The sequence below is a fragment of the Nerophis lumbriciformis genome, linkage group LG32 (assembly GCF_033978685.3).
Source record: "Nerophis lumbriciformis linkage group LG32, RoL_Nlum_v2.1, whole genome shotgun sequence".
NCBI classification, from domain to species: Eukaryota; Metazoa; Chordata; class Actinopteri; order Syngnathiformes; family Syngnathidae; genus Nerophis; species Nerophis lumbriciformis.
The window spans coordinates 24,337,226-24,362,761 of record NC_084579.2 but is presented as its reverse complement, the minus strand read 5'-3'; the positions used below and the strand labels follow the sequence as shown (position 1 = coordinate 24,362,761).

At 41.4% G+C, this 25,536-nt stretch overlaps 1 protein-coding gene across 7 annotated transcripts in view; it reads left to right on the top strand.

The window, feature by feature from the left end:
* ank1b (ankyrin 1, erythrocytic b) overlaps positions 1–25,536 on the top strand; it is a 302,181-nt gene that overhangs the window by 140,516 nt on the left and 136,129 nt on the right. For all 7 annotated transcript variants that reach the window (XM_061927319.1, XM_061927314.1, XM_061927317.1 and 4 more), the window contains exons 3-7: positions 13,068–13,166; positions 13,283–13,381; positions 22,949–23,047; positions 23,399–23,584; positions 23,712–23,810. In XM_061927319.1, the coding sequence (XP_061783303.1) occupies positions 13,068–13,166; positions 13,283–13,381; positions 22,949–23,047; positions 23,399–23,584; positions 23,712–23,810 (582 nt within the window). The remainder of the gene's footprint in view (positions 1–13,067; positions 13,167–13,282; positions 13,382–22,948; positions 23,048–23,398; positions 23,585–23,711; positions 23,811–25,536) is intronic.

Sequence of the window (25,536 nt, the reverse complement as noted above, 5' to 3'; positions counted from 1 at the left end):
GCATACCAGAGGCGACACCGGGGAGGAAGATTTCATCGGATTTAGCGATCGGGAGTGACAGATTGTTTGGTAAACGTATAATATGTTCTATATGTTATAGTTATTTGAATGACTCTTGCCATGAAGTGTTGCGTTAACATACCAGGCACGTTCTCAGTTGGTTATTTGTGCGTCATATGGCGTACACTTATTCAGCCTGTTATTCACTATTCTTTATTTATTTTAAATTGCCTTTCAAATGTCTATCCTTCGTGTTGGATTTTATCAAATACATTTCCCCAAAAATGCGACTTATACTCCAGTGCGACGTATATATGTTTTTTTCCTTCTTTATTGTGCATTTTCGGCTGGTGCAACGTATAGTCCGGAGCGACTTAAAGTCCGAAAAATACGGTAGTACTTTTAATCTTCCAGGCCACAAACTTCCTCCCTCTTACACCTTGTTGCATCATAAGTTCAACACAGCAAATCCAGTCAATTGAACGTGTGTATAGCATACACATAATGCACACAAGCACACATACATAGTTGAGGATACAATATAATTTTTTTTTTTTTTTTTCTTGTTTATTCTTGCAAAAGACAAGCTTGTCGACTAAGTGACGCTGCAGTACAGTGTTACCAGATGGGAAATTATGCTACAGAATCTAAAAGTTATTGTATTTTGAGGACAATTGTTGTACATACCCGATTCCTCAGGACTATCTGCTACAGTAAAAACATGTCTACATACTGTGTATACTTAGTATAGCTAATGCAGTATTACCAACAGCCCTTTTGGAAAATAGCTGCCACTAGAAGAACAGCGCCCTCACCTGGCTATAAAAAAGAATGTGAGATGATGCACAACATTAGGCTCAGGGCAGGATGTACGACATACCTGGGTAAATTAAGGCCCGGAGACCGCATGCGGCCTGTTAAGCTTTTCATTTTGGCCCGCCGGACATTCCCAAATAATTGTTTTAGATCTTTAAGATTGAAACTGTAGCTGCCATTATGATGTGCAGTGATGTTTTCAAATTACCGGAAGTCTTGAACTATACCAAGTATTTCAATGGTTGGAATCTGCGCTTTTGCATGATGTACTAGTTACTATGGTAATCTACGTCACAGCAGCTCAGACGAGGCACCAAGCAGTGTGGGTGTGGTCTGTTTCCACAGAGCGTTTCCAGAGCGGCCAGCCTGAAATGCGGGTGTCAGGGACAGACGCGGAAGGAGATTTTTACAACAAAGTTCTAAAATGTAGTGATGTATCAGATTGTAGGTGGGGATTTTTTTACCCTTCGCGTTCATAATTCGCTGCGTTTTTTGCATTTTTGTTGCAATTCGCTTGATTGTAAAATATGTTGATCGAGAGGGGGTGTGACATTCATATGTTGTCAATATTCAGTGTTTTACCGTTCATAGTTAATATTGCACATTCTTTATTTTCATGTACATTCTTGGTGTCTCATTAGTAAAACAAATTAAAATTCCATTCCGTTTTTTAAGGCGGTTTTTCATAATATTTTTAGCATTCAATCAGACATTATTGTGAGGTTTTGTATTACTGTTATTAAAATAGAAATAGAAATTGTCCAGGCCTGATGTACGATGTCAGACGTACGGTATTTGTATTTGTACAATAATTACTATATGATTATGTGCGAACAATACAGTAGTAATACCCTCCCCCCAAAACAACACAATTGTAACATGTTTTTTTTTTTTTTAAAGTAATAGATATAAATATTGTATAACAAATACAATAGTATGTACTAGTTGTTTGAAGTAATGTAATGTACAGCAGTGGTCGCCAACCACCGGTCCGCGGCCCGGTACCGGTCCGTGGATCGATTGGTACCGGGCCGCACAAGAAATAAAATAAATAAATAAATAAATAAATATATATATATATTTTTTTTTTATTAAATCAACATAAAAAACACAAGATACACTTACAATTAGTGCAGCAACCCAAAAAACATCCCTCCCCCATTTATACTAAGCACCCATTCACACAAAAGGGTTATTTCTTTCTGTTATTAATATTTCTGGTTCCTACATTATATATCAATATAGATCAATACAGTCTGCAGGGATACATTCCGTAAGCACACATAATTGTATTGCAATTTGTGACAAAAAAAATAAAAAAATAAATAAAAATACCATACCCCCCGGTCTGTGGGACAAATTTTGAAGCGTTGACCAGTTACAAAAAGGTTGGGGACCACTGATGTACAGCATTTATCTTGGAGAATGGACTTCTACAGTATATCATTCAAACTGCTTCTCCAACAAACACATCATCAGCAGCTTTTTCATTCTTCCATGTGTCCGCCGTTTGGATATCATTTTAACATTCTTTGCTTGCATATTCTGCAGTGATACCCTCGAATTGCTTTGTCAAGTTTTGATGATTTCTTTCTTTAATTCAATGACTATCACCCGCTTCATCTGAGTGCTGTCCTTCACAGTCATGTTCTTCCTTCCCATGTTTGGAAAACAATGTTATGTCAATCTCTAGCTATAAAATAATCCTAGCGGATAAAACCAGATTTTATTTTTGGCTCTTATACGGTTCACTGTGACATTTGTTTCTCTAACTAATGGCGGGAATACATGCATCTCAAATTTTTGCTTGTAACTTAAAGAATAACAATTAGCCAAGAGAAAGCCATTATTACTAGTTATTACTAATTTTTAAAGACAGGGGTTGTCACAACCGGTCTTCTTTTTCCTTTGTTAGTGTTTTTTCTGTGTTTATTTCTGTTTCCACACACCTTTTATTGTGTACCTCTGGTTGCTAAGCGCGCCGATTGAACACACCGGTTTCTGATTGTTGATTGGGACACGCATCCGCGGCCAATCGCACCCATGCCTCTTTTTTAGGCCTGCCTCGCCATCTAGTAAGCGTGGGATTTTTGTTCGCCTTATGCGAATGTTCAGTATGGCTTTTTTATTGCACATAGCTTGTTCGCTTTTGGCGACAGTAATGTTTGCTATTTTGGTCTATTATGGTATGCTAAGAACCTTTCCAGAAGTTTTCCAGCTGCACTCTGTGTATTTTTGCCTTATCAGATTAAAAGATTTTTACGCACGCTGCCTACTGTCCTTTGAATTAAAAACAATTCATTATGCACTAATCGCATAATAATGTATTATCAAGATGATTATTATCCACTAATGATAATCATCAATCCATCCATCCATCGTCTTCCGCTTATCCAAGGTCGGGTCGCAGGGGCAGCAGCCTAAGCAGAGAAGCCCAGACTTTCCTCTCCCCAGCCACTTCGTCCATCTTCTCCCTGGGGATCCCGATACGTTCCCAGGCCAGCCGGAAGACATAGTCTCCCCAACCGGTCGTGGGTCTTCCCTGTGGCCTCTTACTGGTCGAACGTGCCCTAAACACCTCCCCAAGGAGGCATCCAGGGGCATCCTGACCAGATGCCCGAACCATCTCATCTGGCTCCTCTTGATGTGGAGGAGCAGCGGTTTTACTTTGAGCTCTTCTCGAATGATAGAGCTTCTCGCCCTATCTCTAAGGGAGACTGAGGAATCTCATTTTGGCAGCTCCTTCTTTACCACACGGATCGTTACAAGGTCTACATCACTGCAGACATCACACTAATCCGCCTGTCGATCTCCAATCTACTCTTCCCTCACTCGTGAACAAGATTCTGAGGTACTTCAACTCCTCCACTTGGGGCAAGATCTCCTCCCCAACGCACGCCATGCTTTTCTGTGCGAGAACCATGGACTTGGACTTCGATGTGCTGATTCTCATTCCAGTAGCTTCACACTTGGTTGCAAACCGATCCAGTGAGAGGTGAAGATCCTGGCCAGATGAAACCATCAGGACCACATCATCTGCAAGAACCAGAGACTTAATCCTGCAGCCACCAAACCGGATTCCCTCGACGCTGTGACTGCACCTATAAATTCTGTCCATAAAAGTTATGAACAGAATTGGGGACAAAGGGCAGCCCTGGCGCAGTCCAACCCTCACTAAAAACGGGTCCGACTTACTGCCGGCCATGCGGATCAAGCTCTGACACGATCATACAAGGAGGAGCGCCACAATTACACAATACCTTATACTCTTTGAGCACTCCCCACAGGAATTCCCGAGGGACACGGTCGAATGCCTTCTCCATGTCCACAAAGCACATGTAGAATGGTTGGGTGTGTATGTTTTTTTTGTTTTTTTTGTCATAAAGAAATACAATCATGGGTGCTTACGGAGTGTATCCCTGCAGACTGTATTGATCTATATTGATATGTAACGTAAATATTGTGTTTTTTATGTTGATTTAATACAAACCCCGTTTCCATATGAGTTGGGAAATTGTGTTAGATGTAAATATAAACGGAATACAATGATTTGCAAATCCTTTTCAACCCATATTCAATTGAATGCACTACAAAGACGAGATATTTGATGTTCAAACTCATAAACTTAATTTTTTTTTTGCAAATTATAATTAACTTAGAATTTCATGGCTGCAACACGTGCCAAAGTAGTTGGTAAAGGGCATGTTCACCACTGTGTTATATGGCCTTTCCTTTTATCAACACTCAGTAAACGACACATTTTTTAAGCTTTTCAGGTGGAATTCTTTCCCATTCTTGCTTGATGTACAGCTTAAGTTGTTCAACAGTCCGGGGGTCTCTGTTGTGGTATTTTAGACTTCATAATGCGCCACACATTTTCAATGGGAGACAGGTCTGGACTACAGGCAGGCCAGTCTAGTACCCGCACTCTTTTACTATGAAGCCACGTTGATGTAACACATGGCTTGGCATTGTCTTGCTGAAATAAGCAGGGGCGTCCATGGTAACGTTGCTTGGATGGCAACCAGAGGTGGGTAGTAACGCGCTACATTTACTCCGTTACATCTACTTGAGTAACTTTTGGGATAAATTGTACTTCTAAGAGTAGTTTTAATGCAACATACTTTTACTTTTACTTGAGTATATTTATAGAGAAGAAACGCTACTTTTACTCCGCTACTTTTATCTACATTCAGCTCGCTACTCGCTACTAATTTTTATCAATCTGTTAATGCACGCTTTGTTTGTTTTGGTCTGTCGGACAGACCTCCATAGTGCCTGTGTTTCAACAAATACAGTCACTGGTGACGTTCACTCCGTTCCACCAATCAGATGCAGTCACTGGTGACGTTGGACCAATCAAACAGAGCCAGGTGGTCACATGACCTGACTTAAACAAGTTGAAAAACTTATTGGGGTGTTACCATTTAGTGGTCAATTGTACGGAATATGTACTGTACTGTGCAATCTACTAATACAAGTTCCAATCAATCAATCAAAAGTGTGAAGGAAAAAAGACAATTTTTTATTTCAAAAGCCTAAAGACTGACTGCACAGTTCCTGTCTTCACAATAAAAGTGCCGCTCCATCGCGCCTGCGCTTTCAAAATAAGAGTCTCCGAAAGCCAGCGCAAACAAGCTAGCAAGCTACGGAGTTTGCCGCCAATGTATTTCTTGTAAAGTGTATAAAAACGAATATGGAAGCTGGACATATAAGATGCCAAAAACCCACCACTTTCATGTGGTATTAGACAGAAAGGAGGAACTTTTTTTCTCCTCCATTTGAAAACGTGGACGTTTGTCATCACTACTGTCTGATTCCAATCAATGCAAGTCATCAGAATCAGGTAATACACCAACTTATATTCTTGTCTTCATGAAAGAAAGGAATCTATATGTGTTAAACATGCATGTATATTCATTAAAACACTATTAACATGTAAACAAAAACGGCAAAAAAAAAATATATAAATTATATACTGTATATATCAATGTACGTATGTATATGTATATATATATATATATATATATATATATATATATATATATATATATATATATATATATATATATGTGTGTGTGTGTGTGTATATATATATATATGTGTGTGTGTGTGTGTGTATATATATATATATATATATATATATATATATATATATATATATATATATATATATATATATATATATATATATGATATGTGTGTGTATGTTACTCATCAGTTACTCAGTACTTGAGTAGTTTTTTTACAACATACTTTTTACTTTTACTCAAGTAAATATTTGGGTGACTACTCCTTACTTTTACTTGAGTAATAAATCTCTAAAGTAACAGTACTCTTACTTGAGTACAATTTCTGGCTACTCTACCCACCTCTGATGGCAACATATGTTGCTCCAAAACCTGTATGTACCTTTCAGCATTAATGGCGCCTTCACAGATGTGTAAGTTACTCATGTCTTGGGCACTAATACACTCCCATACCATCACAGATGCTGGCTTTTCAACTTTGCGCCTATAACAATCCGGATGGTTCTTTTCCTCTTTGGTCCGGAGGACACGACGTCCACAGTTTCCAAAAACAATTTCAAATGTGGACTCGTCAGACCACAGAACACTTTTCCACTTTGTATCAGTCCATCTTAGATGAGCTTAGGCCCAGCGAAGCCGACGGCGTTTCTGGGTGTTGTTGATAAACGGTTTTCCCCTTGCATAGGAGAGTTTTAACTTGCACTTACAGATGTAGCGACCAACTGTAGTTACTGACAGTGGGTTTCTGAAGTGTTCCTGAGCCCATGTGGTGATATCCTTCACAAACTGATGTCGTTTGTTGATGCAGTACAGCCTGAGGGATCGAAGGTCACGGGCTTAGCTACTTACGTGCAGTGATTTCTCCAGATTCTCTGAACCCTTTGATGATATTACGGACCGTAGATGGTGAAATCCCTAAATTCCTTGCAATAGCTGGTTGAGAAAGGTTTTTCTTAAACTGTTCAACAATTTGCTCACGCATTTGTTGACAAAGTGGTGACCCTCGACCCATCCTTGTTTGTGAATGACTGAGCATTTCATGGAATCTACTTTTATACCCAATCATGGCACCTACCTGTTCCCAATTTGCCTGTTCACCTGTGGGATGTTCCAAATAAGTGTTTGATGAGCATTCCTCAACTTTATCAGTATTTATTGCCACGTTTCCCAACTTCTTTGTCACGTGTTGCTGGCATCAAATTCTAAAGTTAATGATTATTTGCAAAAAAAAAAAATGTTAATCAGTTCAGTGTTTCCCACAGGACAGGCATCTATTTGTGGTGGCGTGGGTGGGGGTTGGCGGCGGCAGCGGCGATGACCAAGAAGAACGCGGAGTTGGAATATAATTACAACATTTTATGTACATATTTATATACAGATTTGAACAATTAGTGATTCACTGAAATATATTTATTAATTGTGGTTCTTACAAAAAATATATCTTATAAAATATAAAAGCTAAAATGTCTCTTAAAGCTCTGCCCTTTTAATTAGTGAATACTAAATAATTTAACTTTAGCCTACTACTACAACCATATTATTTACCAGCAACATGAAGTGAAACAGAGGCAGAGGTGTCCTGCCACAGTCAGTCAACCTCCTCCTCCTGCTGCTGCTGAACAGGTCGCACCTGTGGTCCGGACTGTAGGCCTACCTCCTCTCCAAGTCGAGCCCTTTTCGGCCGTTGAAAATATTTTTCTATACTCATCTGTGTGAAGGAGTGAACATCCAACATTAGAATTTATTACTAACGAGCAGAACCGCTCTATGTACAGTGCCGTCTAACCTTAAGCGGCAGCAGCTCAACACATGCAGGGTTCAACGTTAAGGTTTTTTTCTACTTGCCCGACTTCTCAAATCTACTTGCCCCAATATTTTTACTTGTCCTGCCTAGGTTTTTTTCTGGCTGTGTAGTGCTCATGGCTTATATCTTACTAAAATTCTTCCCGTTGACTATTTACAACACTACACAGTCTTTATTATTATTATTATTATCTATAATTACATTTAAATGGCATTGCATACATGTAAAATTAAATGCTATTTCACATTATTTGACCAGTAGCAGTTACACTCATCTGAACAGGTCAGCCACCTGTTTAAAGCCCGATCACAGTTGAAATCTTGAAATGAAGGGCCTTTAATGGCCAAAACATTAACCTGGACAACATTTTAACAGCTGGTTGGCTCAGATTTTATTATTTTCATTGCATTCACATGCTACAGTGGACATTTTAGCTTGAGTATTAATGTAGTATCTGAAGCACCGTCTCCACGTGTGTTTATTGACAACAGGGTTATAACCTGGACACGTTAGCTCGTCGGTATGAAAACAGATGATTGTTATTACGTGCGTCTGCCCCGGATCCGAGTCAAACAGCGGCGGTGTTAATGAAGCAGCGTCAGGCTGCTCACCGTCAGTGAAACGCTCGGTGAAATCGCGGATTAACGTTAAATATATGACGAGCCGCGAGCGATGCAGCTATAACCTATCTACCTATAACTTATATTACCCTCGTATTTTGATCCCGTCCGTCCGTCCGTCCGTCCGTCCGTCCGTCCGTCCCTCTTCTTCTTCTTCTTCTTCTTCTTCTTCTTCTTCTTCTTCTTCTTCTGGCCCACCAAATCAAATCAAATCAACTTTATTTATACCAGGTGAATTAAGTGCTATTGGCGGAGTTACAATGCATAGTAGGCTACCGCCACCTACTGCACCGGAGTTGTAACTACAAGCAACATTCACAGACAGTCCCATTGCTTTTATGAGCGGTCGAGCGAGTCAAAAGCCGAAAAATCCATTTGTGGCGGACGTAATTCTTTCGTGGCGGGCCGCCACAAATAAATGAATGTGTGGGAAACACTGCAGTTTGAACATCAAATATGTTTTCTTTGTAGCATATTCAACTGAATATGGGTTGAAAATGATTTGCAAATCATTGTATTCCGTTTATATTTACATCCAACACAATTTGCCAACTCATATGGAAACGGGGTTTGTATTTTCATACGTTAAATATTTCTCAACGGTGTCTTTAAAATGAGACTAAAGCAGCTTCAAACAAAACAGAAGTCATCGTCAAAGACCCACAAGCTGTGTAAGCAAGCTCTCCAATAAGGCAGCAGGTAACAGACTCTATGGTCCACAGTGACATTTTGGGGAATTTACTAAGGAATTTGTTAAACTGAAACAATACAAAAAGAATGCCATTGTAAGTTAATAATACTAAAAAAGACACTTGTAAACGTGTTAGTATATTAGCTAATTCTAACAACGCTAGTTTGATTATATTATGTAAAAATATGCATGAAAAACCCCTACATCAGTGGTTCTTAACCTTGTTGGAGGTACCGAATCCCACCAATTTCATATGCGCATTCACCGAACCCTTCTTTAGTGAAAAATAAAATGCTGTTTCTTTTCAAATTCAAGACAAAGTTATATGTTTTTGGTAACACTTTAGTATGAGGAACATATACTAAGTAACAAAGACTTAATTTAGAGTTTTTTGGACACCAGGGGAACATATTCTACGTAACAAAGACTTGATTTAGAGTTATTTGGTTAGGGTTAGGGTTAGAGGGTTAGGGCCAGGGTTAGAGGTTAGGAACAGGGTTAGAGGGTTAGGGTTATACTAAGGCCATGCCAAATAAGGCAGTAATAAGTACTTAATAATGATTAGTTAAGAGCCAATATGTTACTAATTTGCATGTTAATAAGCAACTACTTAATGGTGATATGTTCCCCATACTAAAGTGTTACCATGTTTTTTACTGGTGCACAAAATGAACCGCGCATCACGTTGTTCAAAGAACAAAACCAACACAGTGCATGAACTCACAACAAATTACACACCAGCAAATCAGTCTGACTTCTGCTTTTGTCGTATCAGTAATACGCTGATAGGGAGAAGTTTTTATTTACACGATGAGTCGGGTGTGTTTTGACCTCTGCCAAACCCCTGAGCCCACCGAACCCCTAGGGTTCGATCGAACCCAGGTTAAGAACCACTGCCCTCCAGACATCACACGTTGGATGGTTTAGAAATATGAATGGGTTATACTTGTTTAGTATAGTTAAGTTATACTTGTTTAGTATAGTTATAATAGTTTTAGTAATGTAGTAAAACGTACAAACGTTGCTTGGAGTGATGAATAACCGTATTTTTCGGACTATAAGTCACATTTTTTTTCATAGTTTGGCCGGGGGGTGCGACTTATACTCAGGAGCGACTTATGTGTGCAATTATTAACACATTACCGTAAAATATCAAATAATATTATTTAGCTCATTCACGTAAGAGACTAGACATATAAGATTTCATCGGATTTAGCGATTAGGAGTGACAGATTGTACGTACAGCATGTTCTATATGTTAGTTATTTGAATGACTCTTACCATAATATGTTATGTTAACATACTAGGCACGTTCTCAGTTGGTTATTTATGCGTCATATAACGTACACTTATTCAGCCTGTTGTTCACTATTCTTTATTTATTTTAAATTGCCTTTCAAATGTCTATTCTTGGTGTTGGGTTTTATCAAATACATTTTCCCCAAAAATGCGTTTTATACTCCAGTGCGACTTATATATGTTTTTTTCCTTCTTTATTATGCATTTTCGGCCGGTGCGACTTATACTCCGGAGCGACTTATACTCAGAAAAATACGGTAAGTAGAAAAGCTATGGATAACTAGAAGACGAAACAGCACTTGTACTTCCAGTTAAAAGCACTAAACATACGGAAACACTGTAGACCATGGGTGTCAAACTCTGGCCCACGGGCCAAATTTGGCCCGCCGTGTAATTTCATTTGGCCCTTGAGGCAATATCAAATTAACATTAGAGCTGGCCCGCCGGTATTATACAGCGGCAATTTTCAGTGCCCCTCTCGAAAGTTTCCCGGGGCAACCATTCTCCCGAATTTCTCCCGATTTCCACGCGGACAACAATATTGGGGACGTGCCTTAAAGGCACTGCCTTTAGCGTCCTCTACAACCTGTCGTCACGTCTGCTTTTCCTCCATACAAACAGCGTGCCGGCCCCTGTCACATGATATATGCGGCTTCTACACACACATAAGTGAATGCAAGGCATACTTGATCAACAGCCATACAGGTCACACTGAGGGTGGCCGTATAAACGACTTTAACACTGTTACAAATATGCGCTACACTGTGAAACCACACCAAACAAGAATGACAAACACATTTCGGGAGAACCACCGCACCGTAACACAACATAAACACAACATAACAAATACCCAGAACCCCTTGCAGCACTAACTCTTCCGGGACACTACAATATACACCCCCCGCTACCACCAAACCCCGCCCACCTGAGCCCCAACATTAATAAACTAGAATCCCAGAAAAGATGCCAGGTATCTGGCTTGGGCACATCAGATTAGATCAGTGCGTTGCAAACTGAGCAGTAAAAAGGCCTGAATGGTTGATTTATTCATTGTTATTTTATTTTCAAATTTATCGGCCTGTGGAAAAAGTTAATGTTGATAGTTACCTCAGAAGGCTGCAAATAGAAAAGAGGCATTCCATTTTTTATTTAAAATGTATTTAATATACTATTGATGTTTTTTCGTTTGTTTTTTGAAAGTTGATTTTGCACTATTAAGTTATATAAGCGTTGCTTGTTCCATTTTCAGTGTTAAAGCAAATCGGTGTAGCAAACTGAGCAATAATTAACGTTTTATTCATGCACTTTTTCTTGCTACTTCAAGGCTTGAATGTTTGATTCATTCATTATTGTTATTTTATTTTCAAATTTATTATTAGCCTCTGGAAAAAGTTTATTTTGATATTTACCTCAAAAAGCTGCAAATAGAAAAAAGGCATTCAATTTTTATTTAAATTTTATTTGATATGCCATTGATATTTTTGAATTATTATTATTATTATTTGAAACTCGATTTTGCATGTCACTATAAAGTTACATAAGCCTTGCTTGTTCAATATTCAATGCAAAACTTGTTTGGGTCCCTTTTAAAAGGTTAATTTGTTCAACCTTGGCCCGCGGCCCCATTGTTCAGTTTTAAATTTTGGCCCACTCTGTATTTGAGTTTGACACCCCTGCTGTAGACGTTCACCCCGCAGAACCTGCAGTGCGCAAACTTGTCCAAAAGGTGGTGCCACTGCACAAACAATAACAATGTCACTGCCTTTGCCTGCTTTTTATGAAAACTATTTGCATTATCTCCATCAACGAAGAAAAATCCATAAATTACCTGCACCATTTTATAAGCCCCAGGGTTCAAAGCGTAGGAAAAAAAATAGTGTCTTACTGTCCGGAATTTACAGTACGTGTGTATGTGGTGCGGTGATGTTAAGTTTAGGGTGGGATGGAAGCCCTTCAGGAGTTTAATAATAATATTAGTAAAAAGTAAGTAAAATTTAAGACCAACATGGGGCCTTCGACCAAATGTTGTTTAGGACCACTCAAAGGCATCCTTCTTGCAAATGTGGACAACATTATGGATAACTGAGACTCCTGGTGGTCAGGTGGGTTTTAGCAAGAGTTGGGAGCCCTCCCCTTGAGAAACTGAGGGACAATTAAGGCGTACACACAAATAAATGGCTGCTTGCTCATCACTATCATCACATTGTGCATTTTGTCAGAGCAGACTTGCAGTCATGGGTTTAAAGTCTATTTTTAGAGAGGCGGTAACGAGACGAGGGATGTGCTGCACAGCGAGAGGAATCAGCCCAACTGTACAGCTCAGGAAGCATACAGCTTTAAACCAATGGCCTTTGAAATTGAGATTCCAGCAGTACGTTAATTTTCAGAGTTCATACGCAGGCTGCCACGTTTTCTATCTTTTAAAACGGATGCCAAGTCCGAAGCCTTTGAGACATTGTGTTAAAATCTTTGTTTTGTATCCAGCCAACTGATTCAGGTGGTTAGTAGTTGCTGTTTTACTTGCGAGTGAATTAATGCAACATATTTAAAGAGTGCTGCTGATTAATTCATTAAGTTGCCATAAGAGATGTATTACTTTTGAGTTAATGTGATCTGCGCTTATATTAATCCTGGTTATTAAAAGGATTATTCAGATGAAACTACACAAATGTTGTGATACAGATAATCCCTTCAAAGGAATACAACTGTAGTCTACCGTAACATTCTGTTGGCCTTTCAGAGATTTTTGCACGCAAGATTTTTTATTTACGCTTAAAGTGAACATACCACTCTGTTTTCTCTCAAAGAACGGCCTTAATGGGTTGCATCTGGCTTCTAAAGAGGGTCATGTGAAGATGGTTCTGGAGCTCCTTCATGATGGCATTGAACTGGAGGCCACCACCAAGGTATGTGCGTTTTTTTCTCAGAAGAAACACTTCAAACTGAGATGAAATGAAAGACACGTAACGGTGGCAGTGTCACATGTATCTTTTACATCGCTTTCCTTCTGTGTGACCTCCAGAAAGGAAACACTGCTCTCCATATCGCAGCGCTGGCAGGCCAGGAGAAAGTAGTGGCTGAGCTTGTCAATTACGGAGCCAACGTGAATGCCCAATCACACGTGAGTTGTGAGGAATCAAATGTGTGATCAATTGTTCATGGGCCAATTTTCTTGTTGCAACCATAGAGATCATATGTATGGACGGCACATCGACCGCTACTGCCTATTGGCGCTAGCGAGCCATGGGGCCGCCATTTTGAACCTGTAGACCTCCCCCTCGAGAAGTCGAGAAGTTCCGGCTAGATCTAGTCAGACTCACTCCGACTGACAGCAAGGGCTCTAACCCTGACCCTCCTCTCGAGAAGGGCTGGACTTTCTTCGACTCTGGCGTTGCAAGCAATGATAGGCGACGGGCTGGCGTGGCAATTCCGGTTTCCCCCCGGCTCAGAGCCTGTACATAGGAGTTTAACCCAATAGACGAGAGGGTAGATTCCCTCTGCCTTTGGGTGAAGGAATGGGTACTGACTGTTGTTTGTGCTTGCGCACCAAACAGCATGTCAGAATAATCGCCCTTTTTGGATTCCCTGGAAGGAGTACTGTAGTGCTCCCTCAGGGATATGTTCAAACATAAGGGTGTCCATATGTACACTTGGCACCAGGACACACCAAGGCCACAGTTCAATGATCAACTCAGTGGTTGTGTCATCGGATTTGCGGTCTCATATATTAGACACTCGGGTGAAGAGAAGGGCAGAGCTTTTTAATGAGTTGGCACCGATGGTGGGGGAGGATGCCGGTCAGACCTGGCAGGCCCAAACGCATTGTGAGGGTCTGCTGGGAACGTCTAGCAGAGTCTCTCATCAGAGAGAGTTTCAATTCGCACCTCCAGATGAACTTTGAACATGTCACGAGGGAGGTGCTGGACATTAAGTCACATGTTCCATACCTCTATTGTCTTGGCGGCCCATCGGAGCTGTGGCCACAAAGTGGTTGGTGCCTGTTGTGGCGGTAATTCCAGAACCCGTCAAGCTGAAGAAAGAGTCTTATCAGGTCCTTTTGGCTCATGGGAGCCCGGAGGGAGCGGACAGGTACCGACCGCAACTTTGGCGGTTGCAGAGGCAAAAAGTTGGATATGGGAAGAGTTTGGGGATGCCATGGAAAACGATTTCCAGATGGCTTCGAAGCGATTCTGGACCACCATCCGATGCCTCAGGAGGGGGAAGCAGTGCTGGTGTGCTGTTGACCTCGACTCAGAATGTTGTGGATTGGTGGAGGGAATACTTCGAAGACCTCCTCAATCCCACCTACACGTCTTCCTATTAGGAGGCAGTGCCTGGACAATCCGTGGTGAGCTCTCCTATTTCTAGGGCTGAGGTTGCCGAGATAGTTAAAGGGGAACATTATCACCAGACCTATGTAAGCGTCAATATATACCTTGATGTTGCAGAAAAAAGACCATATATTTTTTTAACCGATTTCCGAACTCTAAATGGGTGAATTTTGGCGAATTAAACGCCTTTCTAATATTCGCTCTCGGAGCGATGACGTCACAACGTGGCGTCACATCGGGAAGCAATCCGCCATTTTCTCAAACACTGAGTCAAATCAGCTCTGTTATTTTCCGTTTTTTCGACTGTTTTCCGTACCTTGGAGACATCATGCCTCGTCGGTGTGTTGTCGGAGGGTGTAACAACACAAACAGGGACGGATTCAAGTTGCACCAGTGGCCCAAAGATGCGAAAGTGGCAAGAAATTGGACGTTTGTTACACACACTTTACCGACAAAAGCTATGCTACCACAGAGATGGCAAGAATGTGTGGATATCCTGCGACACTCAAAGCAGATGCATTTCCAACGATAAAGTCAAAGAAATCTGCCGCCAGACCCCCATTGAATCTGCCGTAGTGTGTGAGCAATTCAGGGACCTCGGTAGCACGGCAAGCAATGGCGGCAGTTTGTTCCCGCAGACGAGCGAGCTAAACCCCCTATCGACCCTAGCTACCCTGGCCTGCTGACATCAACTCCAAAACTGGACAGATCAGCTTTCAGGAAAAGAGCGTGGATGAGGGCATGTCTCCAGAATATATTATTTGATGAAAATTGGGCTGTCTGCACTCTCAAAGTGCATGTTGTTGCCAAATGTATTTCATATGCTGTAAACCTAGTTCATAGTTGTTAGTTTCCTTTAATGCCAAACAAACACATACCAATCGTTGGTTAGAAGGCGATCGCCGAATTCGTCCTCGCTTTCTCCCGTGTCGCTGGCTGTCGTGTCGTTTTCGTCGGTTTCGCTTGCATACGGTTCAAACCGATATGGCTCAATAGCTTCAGTTTCTTCTTCAATTTCGTTTTCGCTACCTGCCTCCACACTACAACCATCCGTTTCAATACATTCGTAATCTGTTGAATCGCTTAAGCCGCTGAAATCCGAGTCTGAATCCGAGCTAATGTCGCTATAGCTTGCTGTTCTTTCCGCCATGTTTGTTTGTGTTGGCTTCACTATGTGACGTCACAGGAAAATGGACGGGTGTTTATAACGATGGTTAAAATCAGGCACTTTGAAGCTTTTTTTAGGGATATTGCGTGATGTATAAAATTTTGAAAAAAACCTCGAAAAATATAATAAGCCACTGGGAACTGATTTTTAATGGTTTTAACCATTCTGAAATTGTGATAATGTTCCCCTTTAAAAGGCTCCTGAGTGGCAGCGCCCCGGTGTGGATGTTCCTTAAGGCTCTGGATGCTGTGGGGCTGTCTTGGTTGACAAGACTCTACAACATTGCATGGACATCGGGGTGGTGCCTCTGGATTGGCACACCTGGGTGGTGGTTTCTCTCTTTAAGAAGGGGAACCAGAGGTTGTGTTCCAACTATCGTGGGGTCACACTCCTCAGCTTTCCCGGTAAGGTTTATTCAGGTGTACTAGAGAGGAGGCTACGCCGGATAGTCGAACTTTGGATTCAGGAGGAGCAAAGTGGTTTTTGTCCTGGTCGTGGAACTGTGGACCAGCTCTATACTCTCGGCAGGGTTCTTGACTGTGTATGGGAGTTTGGCCAACCAATATACATGAGCTTTGTGGACTCGGAGAAGGCATTCAACCGTGTTCCTCGGAAAGTCTTGTGGGGAGTCCTCAGAGCGTATGGGGTATCGGACCGTCTGATTGTGTTGGCCCGCTCCCTGTATGATCGATGTCAGAGCTTGGTCCGGCATGCCGGCAGTGAGTCGGACATTTTTTCAGTGAGGGTTGGACTCCGCCAGGGCTGACATTTTTCCCACAATTCTGTTCATAACTTTTATGGACAGAATTTCTAGGCACAGTCACGGCGTTGAGGGGATTCAGTTTGGTGGCTGTAGGTTTAGGTCTCTGCTTTTTGCAGATTATGTGGTCCTGATGGTTTCATCTGGCCATGATCTTTAGCTCTCGCAGCCGATTGTGAAGCGACTGGGATGAGAATTAGCACCTCCAAGTCCGAGTCCATGGTACTAGCACAAAAAAGGGTGGAGTGCCATCTCCGGGTTGGGGACGAGATCTTGCCCCGAGTAGAGCAGTTCAAGTACCTCAGAGTCTTGTTCACGAGTGAGGGAAGAGTGGAGCGTGAGATCGACAGGCGGATCAGTGCGGCGTCTGCAGTGATGCAGACCCTGCATCGGTCTGTCGGGGTGAAGAAGGGTCTAAACCGGAAGGCAAAGGTCTCAATTTACCTGTCAACCTACGTTCCCATCCTCACCTATGGTTGTGAGCTTCGGGTTGTGACCGAAAGGACAAGCTCCAGCGGCCTAAATGAGTTTTCTTCGTTGGGTAGTGGGGCTCTTCCTTAGAGATAGGGTGAGAAGCTATGTCATCCAGGAGGAGCTCAAAGTAAAACCGGTGCTCCTGGACATTGAGAGATGAGGTGGTTCGGGCATCTGGTCAGGATGCCACCTGGGCGCCTCGCTGGGGAGGTGTTTAGGGCTCGGTCGGAGGCCACGGGGAAGACTATGTCTCTCGGCTGGCCTGGGAACGCCTCAGGATCCCCTGGGAGGAGCTGGACGAAGTGGTTGGGGAGAGGAAGTCTGGGCTTCTCTGCTTAGGCTGCTGCCCCCGCAAGCCGTCTTCAGATAAGCAGAAGAAGATGGATGGCTGGATGGATGGATTAGAATATTCACAGTGGGATGAACAATACTACATTACTCTGACTAGACTATAGACAGGTATATTTTGCAAACACTTTAAACACATATATATACACACACACTATTTTATTTTTATTTATAATATATACATATACAAATCAGTTGCGTATTCAACAAAATTCTTATTTTCATGTATATTGTTTGATGAAATTGTAAATACATCAACAGCCAAATTAGCTTCATGACAAACTATTGTACAGTCAGATGTTCAGTTGTTTATATTTTCAAATTAAATTTGCTGTTCAACGTTGTACCAATACTATTTGTTTTATATCTATGATATCATTATTGTGTCAGTTATAATCTAAGTCAGTGTTTTGACTAATAAAATCTCAATTTATATCTAAAACACTGGCACTGAATATACAGTAGCTTATAGCGAACAACAATTTCACTGGTGAGCATAGATACAGTACAGTAATAATCGATTCACAATTCACAAATTCACTATTACTTGTGAAAAGTAATTCTTCTTCTTTCTGCTGCTTTCTGTAGTAAATGACCGGTTCAAGATGGCGGCCAAATTTCCTGCGCGCCAGCGGCCAATGCAGCGAGTATTTATGATGTCTATGGTTGCAACGCCCTCAAAATAAACACAAATGTCTGTCTTTTTTAAACTCTAAATCTGCATCTACTGAATTATTATACTAATATGGGCCTGATCTACTAAAGGTTTGTGTGTATTAAAACATGTGCAAACTTGATTCGCTTGCAAAGTAAGCTCATGCGCAGAGGATTGCGTCTCTTAAATGAGCAAAATAGTGAACATAATTTATTTACCATGTCTGTATTGATGTATTTGCAGAATATATGCTGATCATCAGAATGGCCACAAAACAGGGATGAGGAGATGCAAATATAATCATTTAGTGGCCATGATATGATTTATCAAGCCTGAAATTGTATGTGGCTGCTCTTTTTGCGTTTTTTTTAATAGCACGTTTGGAAGGTACTTGTAAACTGGCAAAGTTACGCATAAATGGCGGCACTGGAGGAGGCGATCGTTGCAATGACAGAAGCGGAGAGAGAATCCGTCGTCCGTGTGCATCGCATAGACATAGCTGGATATATAGACACCTTGTCTATTCTATAATGACATTTTTAGGCTGCTAGATAACGTAAGGGCTAATTTGGCTCCAGCAGACACCAAAACGAATCAACATATCTCCGACATGAAAAAAAACCTCTTACAACACTGGATTTTCTTGCGTCTGGATCATTCCAATGCACCATCACAGTTAGTGCCGGCGTCTCCCAGATCGCACCTTTGCATTGGAGGAGCACTTCTACAGTACACTGCCCAAAAAAAGGTCTGCTGAATGTTGCACAACATAACACCACGGGTTGGAAAATTATGCCATTTAGTACGTTTCCATGCACTAAATTGGTCTGATTTCTCAAATACAAACCCCGTTTTCATATGAGTTGGGAGATTGTGTTAGATGTAAATATATACGGAATACAATGATTTGCAAATCATTTTCAACCCATATTCAGTTGAATATGCTACAAAGACAACATATTTGATGTTCAAACTGATAAACTTTTTTTTTTTTTTTTGCAAATAATCATTAACTTTAGAATTTGATGCCAGCAACACGTGACAAAGAAGTTGGGAAAGGTGGCAATAAATACTGATAAAGTTCAGGAATGCTCATCAAACACTTATTTGGAACATCCCACGGGTGAACACGCAAATTGGGAACAGGTGGGTGCCATGATTGGGTATAAAAGTAGATTCCATGAAATGCTCAGTCATTCACAAACAAGGTGGGGCGAGGGTCACCACTTTGTCAACAAATGCGTGAGCAAATTGTTGAACAGTTTAAGAAAAACCTTTCTCAACCAGCTATTGCAAGGAATTTAGGGATTTCACCATCTACGGTCCGTAATATCATCAAAGGGTTCAGAGAATCTGGAGAAATCACTGCACATAAGCAGCTAAACCTGTGACCTTCGATCCCTCAGGCTGTACTGCATCAACAAGTGACATCAGTGTGTAAAGGATATCACCACATGGGCTCAGGAACACTTCAGAAACCCACTGTCAGTAACTACAGTTGGTCGCTACATCTGTAAGTGCAAGTTAAAACTCTCCTATGCAAGGCGAAAACCGTTTATTAACAACACCCAGAAACGCCGTCGGCTTCGCTGGGCCTGAGCTCACAAAGTGGAAAAATGTTCTGTGGGTCTGACGAGTCCACATTTCAAATTGTTTTTGGAAACTGTGGACGTCGTGTCCTCCAGACCAAAGAGGAAAAGAACCATCCGGATTGTTATAGGCGCAAAGTTGAAGAGCCAGCATCTGTGATGGTATGGGGGTATATTAGTGCCCAAGACATGGGTAACTTACACAGCTGTGAAGGCGCCATTAATGCTGAAAGGTACATACAGGTTTTGGAGCAACATATGGACACCCCTACTTATTTCAGCAAGACAATGCCAAGCCACGTGTTACATCAACGTGGCTTTATAGTAAAAGAGTGCGGGTACTAGACTGGCCTGCCTGTAGTCCAGACCTGTCTCCCATTGAAAATGTGTGGCGCATTTTGAAGCCTAAAATACCACAACGGAGACCCCCGGACTGTTGAACAACTTAAGCTGTACATCAAGCAAGAATGGGAAATAATTCCACCTGAGAAGCTTAAAAAATGTGTCTCCTCAGTTCCTAAACGTTTACTGAGGAAAGGAAAGGTCATGTAACACAGTGGTGAACATGCCCTGCAATGAGCTATCTCAACAAAATGTTATTTTCTGTACTGTAAAGTTCAAATTTGAATGACAATAAAAGGAAGTCTAAGTCTAAATTGTTGTATTTTCACACCTACGTGTGAAGTCCAAGTGTCCATGCACACTCTCTAATGCGACTATTGGTCATATGCCGTGTGCGCTTACTTCATTTTAGCGGGGACAAGTGAATTGCTTTTCCGGTTGACCTGCGACATTGTACTAGGCATCTTCCTAGGTCGTCCTCAGACGAGCCTTCCATTGTTGTCTCCAGTCATCCCGGTTCTCCAAACATCTGGCCAGCTCGTTGGTGCTTTGTGCTCCCGCATCATCCTTGAGTACATCCACATATGTTACAGTGGGATGTCCTCGTGACTGGTGCCCATGAGTTGGCTACCTCAGTACCAGTTTGCTGGCTGACAGCTCCTGGTGTCTTTGGCAGTGTCTTGCTAGTCTCATTCTCCTGGCTGCTATTTTGTCGCTCACACTGTGTATTCCAGCATACAGATTCTCGTTAGTAACATGTGTACTCTTGCTGATGTTGAGCACTACACGTAGCATTCTGGTGTAGCACCCGTCTAGAGACTTCTGCATGATTGACTTCAGGTTTCAGTTTTCACTGCCATGTAGGAGAACAGATTCTACAGTCGCGTAGAAGAAGCTGAGTTGAATTTTTCGGGGGAGATTGTAGTCCCACACACTGGCCATGCCGTTCAGGACCCTCCATGCAAGTGCCTTCCTCACTTTTATATCCTGCTCTGTTGAGTTGACCCATGAGCCCAAGTGCTTGAAGTCATTCACTTCCTTCAGAGTAGTACCTCCTGTTGTTGTGAGAGGTGGGTGTTCCGCTTGGATGTTGTAGGTGATCACCTCAGTTTTCTTGGCATTCAGCCGAAGGCCAACCTTGGTGTTGCGGATCCTAACAACTTGTTTTAACTATCCGCTGTAATATTGGCACAGATTAAAAATATTACGTCTCTAATGACTATGCTGCTGTTAAATAGTCGACAGCATCAAGAAATAATCTTGGATTGCGCTGTGAACATGACACTACTACCAGGAATGTATCGGGGCGGATGCAGGTCTGGTGCAAAGAAAGACTGACGGAAGAGTTTTTCAAAGGAATTTTCAGCCGAAAATCATAGAAACAAAACTTTTGAATGTCTTGAAGATAATCCATAAGGCTCTGTGGATTAATGGAAGGAGTTTTAAATCGGAAGGAAAAGACTGTTCGTGCCCTGACTGATACTGTTCCAGAGGAAGGTTGCTATTGTTCTGGACTACCTTGCCAGTTGTGCACAAAGTTAATCAGTTTGGAATGCACAAATGCAGCGTGAGGAGGCTTGTGTATGCTTTATTATTCACCTTTAATATGTCTGCTTCATTATCTTTCATCTCAGTCGTATTTTACTCGAGAGTCTGAATTGAGCCGGCATTCTACATTTCTTAGCTACCTTCTTGAACAAATCTCAGTTTCTTTTTCCCTCCCATTGATGCACTTCAAAATGTTCTGTTCTTTTATTTGTGAAGCAAATAGTCTCCTCTTCATTACAGTTGTTGCCTATGTTTTTATTGAATGGTATCTGCTTTCGGGTTGTGTCCCGAGCGTTGAGACTGGCACATGGGTGATACCAGGGTGCTCTCCAGGGCAAACACCCCCTTGAGAGATCTGGTTTCCAATCGCATTATCCAAGTGTGTTAGTCCGACTTTTCAAAAACCAAACACGGTCGAATTTAAGGTGTTTCCATGGGCTGCAGGAGGCTTATTTAGAGCCAAACTATTTGAGAAATCTGACTAATTTAGTGCATGGACACGTATTGACGCAAAAACTCAAGTAAATAGGGCGATCTGCACCACTTTTTCACAACTGCGCACACAGTCTTAGTACGTGTAATTTTTTTAGTTTGAACATGCTGTTTTAGCATATTTATTATTTGGGGTCTTTGTAGAGCATGCGCTAAATCTGATAATACACCTTTTGAACTACTTAAGATGTGTATTGGCCCATCTCAGGCAAGTTTATTTAATTTTTGTACATTATAAGGTACCTTAGCTATAAGTGACTCACTAATTTTAAGTAACCGGACTCAAAATAACAGGAGTGAGTTTTACCATAAAATTAGCAAATACATGAAATATAGCCGCATGGCCTTCATATTAAAAGCATGTTTACACTTAGCACATTGAAGTGTTTCAACACATTTAATTGAACTTTTTAATTTACCATCTACTGAAAAATAAAGAATTAAGCTTACTTTCTAAATGACGCAACTTCCTGCGGATGTGACTTGGGGAATTTCCACATTTTCTGTTAAAAATGAGTGAAAACCAAGGGACAGTTTGAATCTTAACAATTTGTTGTTTAAGTAAATAAACTTAACATATAGTTGTAATAAAAAGTTACACAAATATGCAAAAACAGTATTTTCCATTTTTTAAGTATTTAAATGATCATATTTGATTGTAACGCGAGGACAGCCAGCAATTGTTTTCAGTGTTCAAGGTAGTTTAATTCTATGCAATCAGTAAACAGGCCACTTTGCTTAATAAAATAATGTATAAATATATATTTTATATAAATCGTATAATTTTTTTACAGTTCATCTTTTCATGCATTTACACATTTTATTTCCCGTGGACGTACATGGCACCGATTCAGTCGTTATGTGACTGTATACTTGTAGATGTGACTGCAGGGCACATATGTTTTGCTTCCTAAAGTTCTGTGTGGGTCTGATTTCCGTGTGCAGTGTATTTGCAACCCTGTATAATATCATTCCATACAGAAAGGGTTCAGTCCTCTCTACATGGCAGCACAGGAGAATCACCTCGAGGTGGTCAAGTTCCTGCTTGAGAACAGTGCCAATCAGAGTCTCCCAACCGAGGTAGGTTGTGTGCGTGTGTGTGTGCGTGTGTGTGTGTGTGTGTGTGTGTGTGTGTGTGTGTGTGTGTGTGTGTGTGTGTGTGTGTGTGTGTGTGTGTGTGTGTGTGTGTGTGTGTGTGTGTGTGTGTGTGTGTGTGTAAAGACTTGATCTATACAAATGCTCCTTAAACATGCATCATCTATAGCAGTAGTATGATGAGTACATGCGCCATACCTCTTAAGGTGTTGCTATAAAAAGATATGAACAGAGAGAAGAATTGGATTGAACTAGATTGTCTGCATTTAAAATTAGTGCCTGTGATTGTTTTTTTTTGCCTTTCCACTTGCATCACTCCTACTTTTCTGTCATCAGGACGGCTTCACTCCTCTAGCAGTTGCCCTGCAGCAGGGCCACGAAAATGTTGTAGCACTGCTCATCAACTATGGCACTAAAGGCAAAGTCCGGCTCCCTGCACTGCACATCGCTGCTCGAAATGACGACACGCGCACTGCAGCCGTGCTTCTGCAGAACGACCCCAATCCTGATGTTCTCAGCAAGGTTATTAACAAAATTATGATTACATTATACTAGAGTAAAAACGGTTGAAATTGCAAGTGTTTTTTTCCTCAGATGTGTAACCTTTTTATAAACTGTTTTTCAATATCACATGCCTTTTTCTTTGTAGACTGGTTTCACACCTCTCCATATCGCAGCCCACTATGAGAATATGAGCGTTGCCCAGCTGCTGTTAAACAGAGGAGCCAACGTAGACTTCATCCCAAAGGTCTCAGCTTCCTTTTTTTTTAAACCTGGCCACAATCAGTGTGATTCAAACATTTTCTGCCAAGCGAGGACAACATTTGGATTACAGAAGTAGGGGGACACAATTGAGTACATGGGGCTTGGAGGATTTTAAGGCATTATTTTCCTTTTTTGTTTCCTTGTTCATTTGTGTGAAACAATTTTAAAACAATTTGACTTAAACCTAAATTTGTTTAGTAGAATGTTTTGGAATATAAAGAATAAATGATAAGCACATTTATTTTTAGTGAAAAATAACATTAACAATTACAGTAATGCCTATCTGTCACGATCGGCTTTGTCTGAGTAAGACCCCAACGCAGAGGAGATAATAAGATTAATAACAAAAAGTGCACTCAAAAAAGTATGAGGAAAAATAACTCGGGATGCACATAAAAGGTGTGAAAAAACAGAAAACACACAAAAGATGTGGAGGGGTAACAGTTAACACTACAAAGCAGCACTGGTAAAGAGCCACAGGAAAGAGAAGTGTGAGTGGAACCAAAGCAAAGGAGATGAACGTGACTGGAAGGGTGAACCATCAGGAATCTACTGGCGTCAGTGAATGAACTGGAAATAGGAATCAGGTGTGCTTAAAGGTGGCTCCGCCCTGTGACGCAGAGACCAGGCGCTGCAACAAAAAGCAGACAGGTGGCAGCAGAGGTGGCAGATCATGACACTGTCCACAACTTAAATGTTTTTATCATGTTAACAAGAATCAAACCATGTTTTTAAAATTAAATTGTATTCATTTATTTTTGTATTTATTTTTTCTTTATCTAATTTTTGTGTCTTACTCTACTTTTAATGATTGCGCACTCAAACCACTAAACGACAGGAGCCCAACATGATATACAGTGCAACTGTAATATATCCATGATAAATATGTTGGGTAAGGCTATTTATTATAAAAAATGACACACCCTGTCATTTGTTATTTGAAATTTTACAAGCTATTTTTGCTCTCCTCCTGGTTCGACATAATGTACTGTATGTAAACTACACCCGTAATATTACAAAAGCAGTGTTTGAAAAACCACAGCAAATGTTTATTTAATTATTTCTATCTCAAATATTACTCTACTGTGAATGATCCCGACTCGCTCTTATCTCACATCTGACCGCTGATTTGTGCACTGCTGCATGCTGTCAATCAGCATCACAATGGCAAGAAAGCAGCATCAGAAAGCCAATCAATGAGCTTCCGGGCGGTCAGAAATTGCCTTTTAAATAAGTGCACGGAACATGTTCCCCCTGACACCCTCCCACCACCATGCAGAATATAAAGAACTGCACAAAGTGAAAGCCCAAGCTATGCTCAAGCATGCTAAATGTTGACTTTTCTTGTAATTAATTCAATCGTCCCTCCTACCATTGATTAATGTTAACTTCCACCATGCATGGTAGAAATTAACAGGACTACTTGAAATAATCCACCGCGGGGGCAGTCTTCCCGTCCGATTGCGGGGAGTCTCTGGGTTCCTTGGGCGGGGCGTCTCGCCTTTCTGCCCGTGTGGGGTGTGGTCTCTCGCTGGCTTGGGGTCTGGCTGTCCCTTCTTTTCTTGTGCCCTGTCCTCTGCCGGGTGCGTCTGTCTGCGGCCTGCTGCTGGCCCTTGTGGGCGGTACGGTGGGCCGGGCTCTGGGGTTCCTGTCGCTGGCCGGCTTGGCTGCGTAGGGGCGGTGGTCCCTGGTTCCCTGGGCACCACACC